General features: G+C 44.8%; 1 protein-coding gene across 1 annotated transcript in view; it reads left to right on the top strand.

The window, feature by feature from the left end:
* LOC126292170 (dopamine D2-like receptor) overlaps positions 1-14036 on the top strand; it is a 169156-nt gene that overhangs the window by 126347 nt on the left and 28773 nt on the right. The window contains exon 3 of the mRNA XM_049986014.1: positions 9625-9831. Within this exon, the coding sequence (XP_049841971.1) occupies positions 9625-9831 (207 nt within the window). The remainder of the gene's footprint in view (positions 1-9624; positions 9832-14036) is intronic.

Genomic DNA, 14036 nt, shown 5'->3' with positions numbered 1-14036 from the left:
ATCATGATGCTGTAAACAGAACCTGGAATCATCCGAAAAATGAAGTTTTGCCAATCTTGCACCCAGCTTCGTCGTTGAGTACAATATCGCAGGCGCTCCTGTCTGTGATGCAGTGTCAAGGGTAACCGCAGCCATGCTCTCCGAGCTGATAGTCCATGCTGCTGCAAACGTTGTCGAACTGTTCGTGCACATGGTTGTTGTCTTGCAAACGTCCCTATCTCTTGACTAAGGGATCGAGACGTGGCTGCACGATCCGTTACAGACATGCGGATATGATGCCCCTCATCTCGTCTGCAAGTGATACGAGGCCGTTGGGATCCAGCACGGCGTTCCTTATTACCCTCCTGAACCCACCGATTTCATGTTCTGCTAACAGTAATTGGATCTCGACCAACGCGAGCAGCAATGTCGCGATACGATAAACCGCAATCGCGATAGACTTCAATCTGTCGGAAAAGTGATTGTACGCATTTATTCCCCTTACACGAGACATCACAATAACGTTTCACAAGGCAACGCCGGTAAACTGCTGTTTGTGTATCAGAAATCGGTTTCAAACTTTCCTTATGTCAGCACGTCATAAACGTAGCCACTGGCGCCAACTTTGTGTAAATGCTCTGAAAAGCTAATATTTGCATATCACAGAATCTTCTTCCTGTCGATCTAATTTCGCGTCTGTAGCACGTCATCTTAGTGGTGCAGCAATTTATATTGCCAGTAGTGTAAATACTCGCAAATCATCGGTGTCAGTTATGCCGAGATTTTCGAGAATGTTGTAATTTTAACTTTTTGTGCAACTTCGCCTTCGCTGTTGTATTTCATTAATTTAGGCTAATACGAGGGGCGTTCAGTAAGTAATACTACACTTTCTTTTTCTGAAAAAAACTTTGGTTTTATTCCGGATTCCAATGCGCCATTTTCTTCCGTACTCCTTATGCCACAAAACCCTATTTTCCAACATAATCCCATTCAGTGCGCCTGTCTTACGCCATCGTACTGGGATGGCCAGTATGTCTGCGCAGAACCACTCTCTGCTAGTGGAGCGCATCCTTCGTTGTGCCAAGCAGCTGGAAGTCGGAAGGGTGACCCAGGCGTGTAGTGTGGATGAGGAAGAACAACTAAGTGCAATTTTGTGAGCTCCACCTGGGAGCGCAGACTTAAGTGAGACTTTGCGTTGTCATGGAGAAGGAAAAATTCTTGTATTTTTGTGGCAACGAATATTCAGAGGTCGTTTCGTAAATTTCCTGAGATTAATACAACACACTTAAAATTTAATCGTTGCACATGAGGAAGGACATCACAGAAAGGCCGTTGCCATGACGTTACTAGCTGAGGGAGGAGAGGTGATGTGGCGCAGCTCCATAGGCTGCCATTTTGTTTCCTGTTTGAATTGATAAACCCGTATTTCATCGCCTGTGACGATGTTCAACGAAAGACTGTCACAATTAGCCTCTTAACGCCCAAGCATCTCCACACGCGGGGTCCTTCACGGCTCTTGAATACCCCAATAAGTGGACGAGTGTTTGAGTAGTGCCAGCAGAGACACCAAGATGGGCAGCAACCTGTTGAACTGTGGTCCGTTGATCACCTCGAATGAGACTGTCCGCACGTTCCAGCATGCAGGAGCCCGGACGGGTTTGTGCAACTTGACGACAGGTGCCAAGCCCAACGACTCACCACGCTTCTGTTCCCTGCCAGGTCTCCAGAGACATTCTGCAAACGCCTGTGTATGTGATGCTCTGGTGTTCTAGAGGCAATTCTGTATCAATTAGCAGTATTACCACCCTTTGAAACATTGCATATGCTACGCCTGTCGTAAGTATAGACTGTCAGGGAAAGTTTTGTATGTAGAGTGACTAGTTCATAACGAATGGCGTGAGCGAAGTAGCGCAGTGGTTAGCATATTGGAATCGCATTCGTGAAGACGACACTTCAAAGCCGCATCCTGCCATTCTGATAGAGGTTTTCCGTGATTTCCCTACATAGCTTAAGGCAAACGCCGGGATGGTCCCTTTGAAAGAGCACGGCCTATTTCCTGATCATCCTTCGCTAGTCCGAGCTTCTGTTCGTCTCTAATGACTATTTTTAAGTGATATAGTAACAAATCAAGAATTGACGAAGAGAATGTGATTTTCACTTAGCAGCGGAGTGTGCGTTGATATGAAACTTCCTGGCAGATTAAAACTGTATGCCGGGCTGAGATTCGAACTCGGGACCTTTGCTTTTCGCGGGCAAGTGCTCTATCATCTGAGCCACCTAAGCACGACTCACGCCCTGTCCTCGCAGCTTTACTTCTGCCAGTACCTCGTTTCCCACCTTCCAAACTTTACAGAAGCTCTGCTTCCATTCTGGAAACATCCCCGCCGGCTGCGGTGGCCGAGCGGTTCTAGGAGCTACAGTCTGGAACCGCGCGACCGCTACGGTAGCAGGTTCGAATCCTGCCTCGGGCATGGATGTATGTGATGTCCTTAGGTTAGTTAGGTTTAAGTAGTTCTAAGTTGTAGGGGACTGATGACCTTAGAAGGTAAGTCCCATAGTGCTCAGAGCCATTTGGAAACATCCCCCAGACTGTTGCTAAGCCATGTCTCCGCAACATCCTTTCTTTCAGGAGTGCTAGTTCTGCTAGGTTCGAAGAAGAGCTTCTGTAAAGTTTGGATGGTAGGAGACGAGTTACCGGCAGAAGTAAAGCTGTGAGGACGCGACGTGAGTTGTGCTTGGGTAGCTCAGATGGTAGAGCACTTGCCCGCGAAAGGCAAAGGTCCCTAGTTCGAGTCTCGGTCAGGCACACAGTTTTAGTCTGCCGGGAAGTTTCAAGAATTCACTAGTTTTTTCCCTCTACGTGTACTGCAAAACCTCGTTTCATGACAGATTTCATCACTCTAGATCAGTGGAGAGTACCCGCTATGTTTGAATGATTTTATGAGAGTCAGTTTCTTGATCTTACCTTCTTTTTTGACTTATAAGCTTAAATTGTTTTCACCGCAAGGAACCGTAGTCTTTAGTACATGACATAAATATCTCATTGATACCTCTAGCTAATGCTGAGAAAAGGGGTCGTATAAGTTGAATAGACAAATAGACAGATGGACAGGGAATGTAGTGATCTTACAAGGGTTCCCTCTTTACCAACTGAGTTACGAAACCATTAAAAAGAAGTGACTTTTCTTGGAGAAACATTCAGAACAAACAGCGTTGCAGTCACGATGAACCTAAATCTGTTGATTCGACGAATTTAAATAAGGAAGACGATATCTGAGATCTCCTCAGCAGCCACGGGTAACGGCAGTTCTTCACTGTGTACAAACGTGAAAAGGAAACATAACCCAGAACTTGTAGATTTGGACGTATTTTTAATAACAGGAGACACTAGAAACAACCTTACCAGCGAACAACTGGAACGGAGAAAAATTAGAACCATACATGACAGTGGAAAAAGAAACTTGACTCGTAACACGAAAATTTGGACGTAATTTAATAACAGGAAACCCTTGAAACAACCCTGCACGAGCATCTGGAACGAAGAGAAATGCGAACAATACAAGACAGTGGAAATCGACAAACAACAGTGAAATAGGATAACCTTAATAATGAAACAATAGGTGCTCGATTTTGAATCCGAAAGGTGAGAAGCCACACTCCAGAACCTAGAGGATAAATAACTAACGTGGTTTTGGAATGTATTTCCTAAAATAAGGGGAGGACTCTTCTGATGACACGATAGAAGAAGAAACAGGAGTCTGTAGGAAAGAAACAGAAAATCCAGTGTTAGAATCGGACATTAAAAGAGTTTTTGAAGACTCAAAACCAAATAAGGCAAAATGGTTCGATAACATTCCATCGGAATTTGTAAGATCATATGTCACTACCGGCACAGTACACAAGGCAATTATGAGAATCTCTTCCGAGGCAGTAGGAAATGATGGAGTGAGCATTGGCATGATTAAGAACGTCGTAGACACTATTATTCCAGTTATCACAGACATCTTCAATCTGTCTCTTGTCAGTAGTACATATCCTACTGAGTGGAAGCAAAGTTTAATTAAGCCTATACCCAAGACTGACAACCCTAAGTCGCCAGGTGACTACAGGCCGATCAGCATACTACCTGTAATTTCTAAAGCCCTAGAGCACATCGTCCATGAACAACTGACGGATTACCTCAAAACTCATAACATCCATGACGAATATCAGTCAGGCTTTCGAAAGCACCATAGTACAGCAACCGCATTAATCAAAGTAACTGATGACATTAAACATGCTATGGACAGACGTGAAGCTACTATCCTAACACTGCTTGACTTTAGCAAGGCTTTTGACACAGTTGACTTCGATATATTACTAATTAAAATGAAACAGCTGAATTTCTCAAACAGCGCAATACAATGGTTCGACAGCTACCTCAAAAACAGAAGTCAACAAGTCATCTGTGGGTCGGAAAAGTCATCATGGAAAAGCGTGCGCTCTGGAGTTCCCCAAGGCTCCGTCCTTGGTCCACTACTCTTCTCACTGTACATTAATGATATTTCTTCAGTGATTCACTCCTGCAACTACCATCTTTATGCCGACGACATCCAACTGTACATAAGTGCAAGCCCCAAGAACATTGCTGGCGCAGTAGCGAGTATGAACGCAGATCTTTGCTCTGTTTCTCGATGGGCACAGAACCTAGGTCTGAAACTAAACCCCAAGAAATCCCAGGTCATACTTATATCTCATCCAAAGTTAATCAGCCGGTACTTTCGCGAAACAGTCCCTAAAATACTCCTCAATGGTACCCAACTACCATACCAAAAAACAGTAAAAGACCTTGGAATAATCTTGGATGAACACCTAAACTGGGAAGAACAAACAGTCACAGCTTGCCGGAAATCGCTCTCCTCCCTACATGCAATTCAAAAATTTAGAAAAATATTTCCAACCCATGTTAAACAAAAATTAGTCCAAACACTAGTCTTGCCTAATCTTTACTACTGCGATGTAGTTCAGCACGGCACAAATAGTGAAAATTCTAGATGCCTCGAGCTAGTGATGAATGCTTGCGTTAGATACGTGTGCAATATTCGGTTGTATGATCATATCAGTCCTTCATACTCCCAGCTAGGTTGGATACGCCCACATACGGCACGCGATCTCCACACGATGTGCTTACTTCATCGATTTCTTAGCCACTGGTGCCCCCAATACTTATCTTCTCACATTAAACACCTATCATCATTCCACAATCGCAACACCAGATCGGATACGTCTATCATCTTGGCTGTACCTTTACATAATACAAAATCTTTCTCCGTGTCATTCTCCATCTCAGCCATACGACTATGGAACGCGCTCCCCCTGTGATCTGCGTCTTATCCAGAACTACTCAACATTCAAGAAGGAACTCAAAACATACATTTTAGGGACGGTATAGCCACCATTCTTGTGCCCCTCCCATCTCTTTCTTTCTCCTCTCCATCACAGCTTCGAATTTTACCGTTCTATTTCTCTTCCTCTAACCTATCTACCTCTTATATATCTCTTTCACCCCATTCTATCGCCTTATGTCTCTGCTCGATGAGAATAACTCACAAGCTGCAAGAACATAACGAGAAAATTCCCAACTAACAATGTGACTGACATTCAGAAAAGAAAAGTTTGTTTACTTTCATATACATAGTCATTATCATTATTATTATTATTACTATTATTATTATTATTATTATTATTATTACTATTATTATTGATTGTTATAATTATTTTTTATTGTTATAATTATCATTGTACTACTGTTATGATATCTATTTTTTTTCTTTAACATCAATACTGCATAATAGGCTATATGTCCTTAATGTTAAGTAGAAACTGTAACTCGTTCAATCTGAATATGCCTGGTTAGGTGTAAGAGAGGGCCTGAAGGCCCTAATCTTGCCAGGTAAAATAAATGCATAAATAAATAAATAAATAAAATAAATGGTAACACAACAATCATTCACGAAGGTGTGTGGATTGTATGGGACTGGCGACGTAACATCAAAACTAACGAAGAACATCATCTGAATAACTCTGAAGATTGCAAGCGCTGATATTTTGAGAAATGTCGTAAGATCGGCTTTACAGCTCATGCATCCAAGTTGCTTACAAGAGTAATACACATAATAATGGAAAAGAAAATTAAAGATGCATTAGATGACGATCTGATTGGTTTTAGGAAAGTGAAAGACACGAGAGACGCAGTTCTGACCTTGCCGTTGATAAAGGAAGCAAAAACACTCCGTCTTCAGGCCCCAAATGGCCCATCGGGACCATCCTGACCGCCGTGTCATCCTCAGCTGAGGATGCGGATAGGAGGGGCAAGCGGTCAGCACACCGCTCTCCCGGTCGTTATGATGGTTTTCTTTGACCGGAGCCGCTACTATTCGGTCGAGTAGCTCCTCAATTGGCATCCCGTGGCTGAGTGCAACCCGAAAAATGGCAACAGCGAATGGCGGCCTGGACGGTCACCCAGCCAAGTTCCGGCCACGCCCGACAGCGCTTAACTTCGGTGATCTCACTGGAGCCGGTGTATCCACTGCGGCATGTCAGTTGACCCTAATGAAAGCAAGGCTGAAGAAAAATCAAGACATGTTCATAGTATTTTTCGACCCGGAAAAATCGTTCGACAATGTAAAATGTTTCAAGATGTTCTAAAGCCTGAGAAACATTGAGGTAACATATAAGGAAAGGCGAGTAATATACGAGATGTAGTAGAACCGAGGTGGGCCAATACCATCGCACTGAACGGGAATTACATTTAAAAATAGGGCCTTGCAACTAAAAGTTTGGGGAATAATATGTTGTATTGAAATCAGAAAAAATGTTGTGTGGCATTATTTTTGTCTAACAGCGTTGCTGCAGGTTTGGCTAGCATCTTTATCTATGTTCAAGTATGCATTTCCCGCGGTGTTCTCATGTTTTTGTCCAATCCCTGTGGACCATGATTTATTTTCAAAAAGTATTATTAAGAATATATTTTATTTACTTGCGATTCATCAAGAACATTAACACATTTAATCTCACTATGAAAGCATGGAAGTAGTTGCCAGGAAGTAAGGGATGAAATCATAACCAAATTCCTTTTAAAAATGGGAATTTTATTCACTTTAATAGTGCCTAAAAGCATTTTTTTAAGAGAAACAGAATTAAAATTATAATCAGAAAGCACCCTCTAATTATGAATGGTACAATTTATTCTGAGGCAGAAAGAAACCAGTTTTGGCTGTATGAGCTTTCGGGCAGAGAACCTTGCCGCCCCCTTTTGACACGGCCATAGTTACGACCGCTCACAACAGCCTCCTAAAGACTACAATGGTGCAAATGTGCAACACACCAGATAATGTTAAACAAAGAGTTTTAAAAAGTTACACAAGAACACAAACTATGCACCACTCATAGGAGGGATGCAAATGGTATAAAACACTTACAATTAAAATATTAACCTTGCCCCCAAATGTGCAACCTGAAAGGGTGGCAACTTTATATACTAAAATGATCATTTAAATAAAAGCCCATGAAATGCAATCTTATATAAAATTCTACAAGGTTGGCCAAACAATAGTTAAGATGCTCTACAGTACACAGATACCGCCTCTCGAGATCATAGGCAATAATATCGAGTTTCCAAAGACCACACATATTTCAGGTATCAGGCCGTTACACTCCAAGCAATAAATTCGTTAACACACCAAATCCGACAAACATGACAGAAGCAGCTACCAACTTACGGTAGATTGGTAGGGAGATTACCGAACAACCCGAACAGCAGGTTGCTCTAACCCGTCCCTACTCCACAAGGGAAAAACTGACCACCCAATTTGTAAACAACCACCTTCTCGCTATTGGGCAAATGGAGAAGAATCGTGGGATGCCCCAAAGCAAAACGGCTGGTGACGTCTGCAAGAAAACAAGTGGAATTTAACAAGAGTAAATGAAACAACATATCACCAATCAATTAACTTCTAATAAACTGCGATTTCTCGAGAAGACCTGGTGCAGCACACCGAAATCGCTCTCCCGAACGATCCGCTACCAGCCGCTTCAACGGACGCAGGAAGGCGCGTCGATCTCTCGTCTCACGGCGTCGCAGATCGCACCGGCCAGACTGATGTCGAGGGGTTGACTCCTGTTGCTCTCGTGTCGACCGCGAAGCCACTACCCCTTCGCTATACGCCGCGGCCCACTGGACTCACGTGGCGACCTCACATCCGCCGACGCTCAAGGCAGACAAGTCATTTGAGTCTCAGTGCGCGACCGACAAACCGATCCAACCGCCAATGACCATTGCCTCAGCAAACTCGAGCAGACTGCCGACCTAATGCGCAGACTCAGATGCAGAAACTAAGCCCCAACCGGGCTACGACTCACTGAGTTCTCTTACTGGCAGAGTGGAAAGTCCCTCGTTTTGCCAGCTTTAAAGGTTGATCCGAACAGACATACTAGCACTCCAAACGACAGACAGACACTAACTGCCTAACAAATGTGGACGAGAAACAGACTAGCAAGTTGGGGACAAGAGACTGACCCAGACTGACTCACTGGCGAGTTTTTTTTCTTTATTGTGATTTCATTCACCTGCCCCATATGGGCAGGGGAGTGATGTCAGCGGCACAATCCGCCGCTCTTCAGCCATGAACTTAGAATAAAATGGTACATACATAAGGTGATAAAGGGGAACTTAAAACAGAATAATAGGAGAAAATGGAGGTACAAAATAGAGACTAACACAGAGACGTTCATGGAGTTAGTTAAAAAACACAGTTAGCGATTCTTCAAAATTCGAAGAAGACACTAAATGGACATGCACACGTTAAAAGTCGGCCACAGTAGTAAAAACACTCTGGAACAAACCCACTTAAAACCCACTTGGAGCACACATGACGAAGAATAAAACTGCCAGGCGGGACCTGCCTAGGGAAAGAGCAGACAGGATGGAAAAGGAGGGGAGAGCAAGGGGCAGCAGGAAAAGCGGCGGGATGAAGAGAGGAGGGGTATCAGTGGGTACACGAAGAGGCAGGAGACACGTGGGGAGGGAGACGAAGAGGGAAGACAGGGCAGGAGGGAGTGCAGAGACAATGAAAGGAAGCACTAGAGATGGAGCGGGAGTAGGCGGGGGAAGCCGCTCAGGAGGAGGGAGGGGGAGGAGAGGGAGCCCTGAGGAGGAGGCAGAAAGGTGGGGATAGAGTTGGTAGGAAGAGTAGATGTCAGGGTGAAGCTCATCATCCGGGAGGGGTAGATGGTGGAAGTCGCATTGGGAAAGGAGATGAAGGGTGTGGAGATGGAGAGAGGGTGGGACACAACAGTAAAGGCACGGCAGCTGGTTGTGGGTGGAGAGGATTCGAGACACCAGGGGGCGAGGGGATCAAGGTGGCGGACAATATATAGTTTGTGGATGTGTTCAAGGAAAAGGAGAAGGTGGGGTAAGGCGATGAGGTAGTAGAGGATGCGCATGGGGGATTGAAGGCGGATGCGGAGCACATGGCGTTCGAGGATTTGGAGGGCGTTATAGAAACTGAGAGCGACTGCTTCACACTACGCACAGTGGCGCGCTCCTCAAAACAGGAGTTTTTAACACAGCTCACCCTGTACGCTGTTCTGCTGTTCTGATTGCAGGCGCTGCGGAACCGCGCGAGGAAGGCGAAAGCGGCGCGGCGCCCCCTTCCGGCGGACATAAAGCCTGGCTCGGTGATCGAGAACCTGGCGCAGACCAGGCGGCTAGCAGAGACAGCGCTAGGGCCGCCCAACCTGCTGGGACCCGGCGGGGCGCCTACCACCACCGACGACGAGGAGCGCCCCACCAACACCGGCTCCGGCAGCCAGGTATCGACATACGACGAAAAGTGTCCGGACAATGTGTGCTATTACGGAATCTACCACTGGACATCATGGAAGGTGGATCCACCAGTGTAGAAGGGGGCAGGCTAGGTAGCCATTGCTGAGGCTGGCACCCATAAAAGGGCTTCCACTCGGAATGGGCGGCACCATGGTGGATGAGCCACAGATGAAGTGGATGAAGTTATCTGTCGCTGGTAGCCATATGGCTCCAGCATTCCCTACAGAAGGAAAGTCCTTGTTAGATGCAGAGAGATATGACCCTAAAATGTCATAGGAGTAACATAGGGCAAGCAGAGAAATACTCCCTAGAGAAGTTTGTGGCACAACTTGACCAGAAGAAGGGATCGGTTGGTAGGACATGTTCTGAGGCATCAAGGGATCACCAATTTAGTATTGGAGGGCAGTGTGGAGGGTAAAAATGGCAGAGGGAGACCAAGAGATGACTACACTAAGCAGATTCAGAAGGATGTAGGTTGCAGTAGGTACTGGGAGATGAAGAAGCTTGCATTAGATAGAGTAGCATGGAGAGCTGCATCATCAAACCAGTCTCAGGAATGAAGACCACAACAACAACACCTAGTTTTCACAAGACATTATGTTGATTCCTCCTTGTCCACAAAACCCTTATTCTTTGTAGAGAACAACTGTGGGAACTAGCAGCCATGTCCAAAATGAAAAGTGAACCAGTTTTCATCAAAACAGCGTTCCCTGCACAGTCATGGAAGCTGTTCTTTTGTGACAAGTTGGTGATATACCAGTGACTTTCACTACCCATAAGAGTCTAAATATGGCTCAGTGCATCATTTTCCACTGAGAGCTGCCCTTCCAATCTAATGATGAGCTGCACACCAACCTGGGGTGTACAGTTCCTCCATAGGACAATAAACCAATAGTGGTGTCTTCATCCAGAAAGAGAAGAAAAGACAAGAATATAAGGCTTGGGACAAACTAACTTATTAAGAGACCAAGCATACCCATTACACCTCCTTCAATGGGCCCTCAACGCTGCTCGACCAAGCCTGGCCCCCTGATGGGCTCTTCTCTTGCTGCTTCCTCCACACCTACTTTGAGGCTTCCCACCCACCAGGGTCAATGGTTCCCACCTTCCAGCTGGTGACAAATCACTTTACTCCAGCATCTTTCTCCAGGAGGACTTCCGCCAGTCTACAACTGGACACTATCAGTGGCTAGGGAGCCATGGGCAGCTGGTTGCAAAACTTTTGTGATCATCATCATTACCTGAAACTGATTCAGAGAAGCCCTAGCAGCCATACAAATCCTCTAAGGAGAGGATAGATGAGAAGTAGTGCTCCAAGAAGAATGAGATTCCGGTGCCCGTCACGCAACTTGATCCCACCTGTTCCACTACTACAGCTGAGGAAAGATTCTGGCGGCCTCTGAGGTCCGAGGTCACACCACGCAATGGAATCCAGCATATACGTGTGATAATGTGGCAGAAGGTGATGCTAGGGCGTGATCTGATTCCTTGGTCCATTCGTGGCCTCATAGTACATGGACACATTACACAGTATATCAACAACATTATTCTCGAGTGGAATTGTAACGGGTTTTTCCACCACCTCGATGACCTACGACACCTTTTAAGCGCTTCTACAATACCCTTCAGGAGACTTGGTTCCCAGCAACTTGGACCCCGGCCCTTTGTGGATGTGGGTGATACTACAAGATTTATGCTATCTATAACACAATTGTCAACTGTCAATGGAGATGCAGCACCAGTGAGTGGCTCGGTCATGAGGACTGCATAACTTCGATGGTGGACCTCTTATAGTATGTCACCAGCGTAAAAAATCCATCAGGAACGTTTCCCCCATTCTAAAGTTGCCCGCTTCCACTGTTGCTTACGTGACTGTGAAGCGGAAATGCTAAAGAACAATCACTGCTGAACTAAGAGCAGGCAGAGCTCGTGTACTGGTAAAAAGGACCACTAACCATTGCGGAGAGGGACTGTAAAAGGTCGCATGAACCCAGAAGTAGGAATCACATATGAGCGCCAAAGTGCTACCAAAGTTCAACTAGCACAAGATGGCTGGCCATTAGAAAGATTGGCGTTCAATGAGAACAGGAAATTTGGGCAAGTACAGAGAATGTATTTTAGGAAATGGGCACATGAGTCTAGCCTAGGGTAGGAAATTACCAGGTGTTGCCAGCCCAGGAGGTAGAACAAACTAAACAAAGTGTGCAATGAGGCAGGTGGCGGTCCATGGTAAGCTCTGTTGGTGGTTTGTCATTGTGTTCAAAGAGGAGGCTGTGCCCCCCAAGAAAGACACTTTCGCACTCGAGGTCTGACAACAAGGGAGAGGAGAATCTGAGTCTGTTCTCCACAACTCTCCAGCGTCCACCAACTTGCCCCTCCTCTCACGGACGATATCGGCTGAACCGAGGGCGATAATTCGCTAGCAAACGTCAGCAGAACGTTGAAAAAATATCTTGTCAGCAGTTTTTTACCGCAGAGAACTGCCTCAAGTCACGTAGGCACAGCCCGAAGCTACTCTGCGAGAAAACCTGTTAAGATCTACTGGGTCTTTTGAGATAAACTCTTTTCAAACCATCCCCTAAAATATTCCCTACTCGCTGGCACATAGTACATACTCATAAGCCACAAATGACAGTACTCAGTGCTAAGTGACATTTATGTTGATATAAAGAGTGGCACCACTGGAAAGTGGATGACTGGGAAGGAGTGATTTGGTGTGCTGAATCACGCTATGCGCTGTGGCAAACCAATAAAGACTTGGATTTTGCGAACGCATGGAGGAACGTGTCTATCATCAGGTGTAGTGTCATTAGTTTGCTACTGAGTAGATGTTGTTATGGTACGAATGTGTTTTTTCGTGGCTAAAGTGTGACCACCATACCATGCTTAATAAACACCTAAATGTGGGAGTATAGAACACATTTTACAGCAGTTTGTATCATGTATGCGAGAGGAACAGTTCTGAGACGATGACTTGACAAAAAATGGCAGCCTTGAGGCAATGGTTTGTGGGAAATAAATATACTGAAATGGACAGGCGTGTGCAGATTCTTGATCAGAACCCAGAGGATCACTTTCAGGATGCATTAAGACATAGATCTAGACTCCAGCATCCAACATCACAACCAGTCGCTTCGGCTGTTGAGGAAGAACTGGCTATCAGTCTTCCACAAACATACAGGTACCGCATTCAAAGTGTCCACAGCAGAACTGAAGCAACTCTTAATGGGGAATGGTCGCCATATCCCACACTAATTTGCACTAATAGTTGTCCAGATACTTTCGATCAGGTAGTGTATCTCAAAAGTTGTGTATTTCACAGAGGAGAAGCGTTGAGTACTTTTCAGTGTTTTGACTTTATAAGGTTCCAATTTTGATAGCATAATTAACAAGTCTGTTCCATTATATAGTAAGAAATACAGTTTCTGTCTTTAATACTTATGGTACTCACTTTCCTAAGAATTAGACTGAATATGGGGAAAAGTACAAAAAGTCGAATATAATGAACATGTTTTAAAAAGATACCCAACATCAAAATTTCTTCTTTGTAGTCACTGTCTGCAGAGTTCACAATAATATTGATAAATAGTAAAAAATAGTAGCAATGTTTGTGTTTCTGACATACTATAAAGTAATATTAACATATACACATGTCCTCCTAGAAATGGATTCAAAGTTGCTGCACACTTTCGGATTAAGCACACACAACATTCACATGCTTGGCAAAACACAACATCTACAGGGTGGTCCATTGATAGAAACCGGGCCAAATATCTCACGAAATAAGCAACAACGAAAAAACTACAAAGAACGAAACTCGTGTGGCTTGAAGGGGAAACCAGATGGAGCTATGGTTGGCCCGCTAGATGGCGCTGCCATAGGTCAAACGTATATCAACTGCGTATTTTTAAACAGGAACCCCCATTTTAATTACATATTCGTGTGGTACGTAAAGAAATATAAATGTTTTAGTTGGACCACTTTTTTCGCTTTGTGATAGATGGCGCTGTGGTAGTCACAAACGTATAAGTACGTGGTATCACGTAACATTCCGCCAGTGCGGACGGTATTTGCCTCGTGATACGTTACCCGTGTTACAATGGACCGTTTACCAACTGCAGAAAATGTCTATATCCTGTTGATGTATGGCTATCGTGATCAAAATGCCCAACGGGCGTGTGCTATTTATGCT

This window comes from Schistocerca gregaria, chromosome 9 (genome assembly GCF_023897955.1).
Source record: "Schistocerca gregaria isolate iqSchGreg1 chromosome 9, iqSchGreg1.2, whole genome shotgun sequence".
Classification (NCBI taxonomy): Eukaryota; Metazoa; Arthropoda; class Insecta; order Orthoptera; family Acrididae; genus Schistocerca; species Schistocerca gregaria.
The sequence above is the reverse complement of the archived record's forward strand: the minus strand, read 5'-3'. Positions and strand labels throughout refer to the sequence as shown.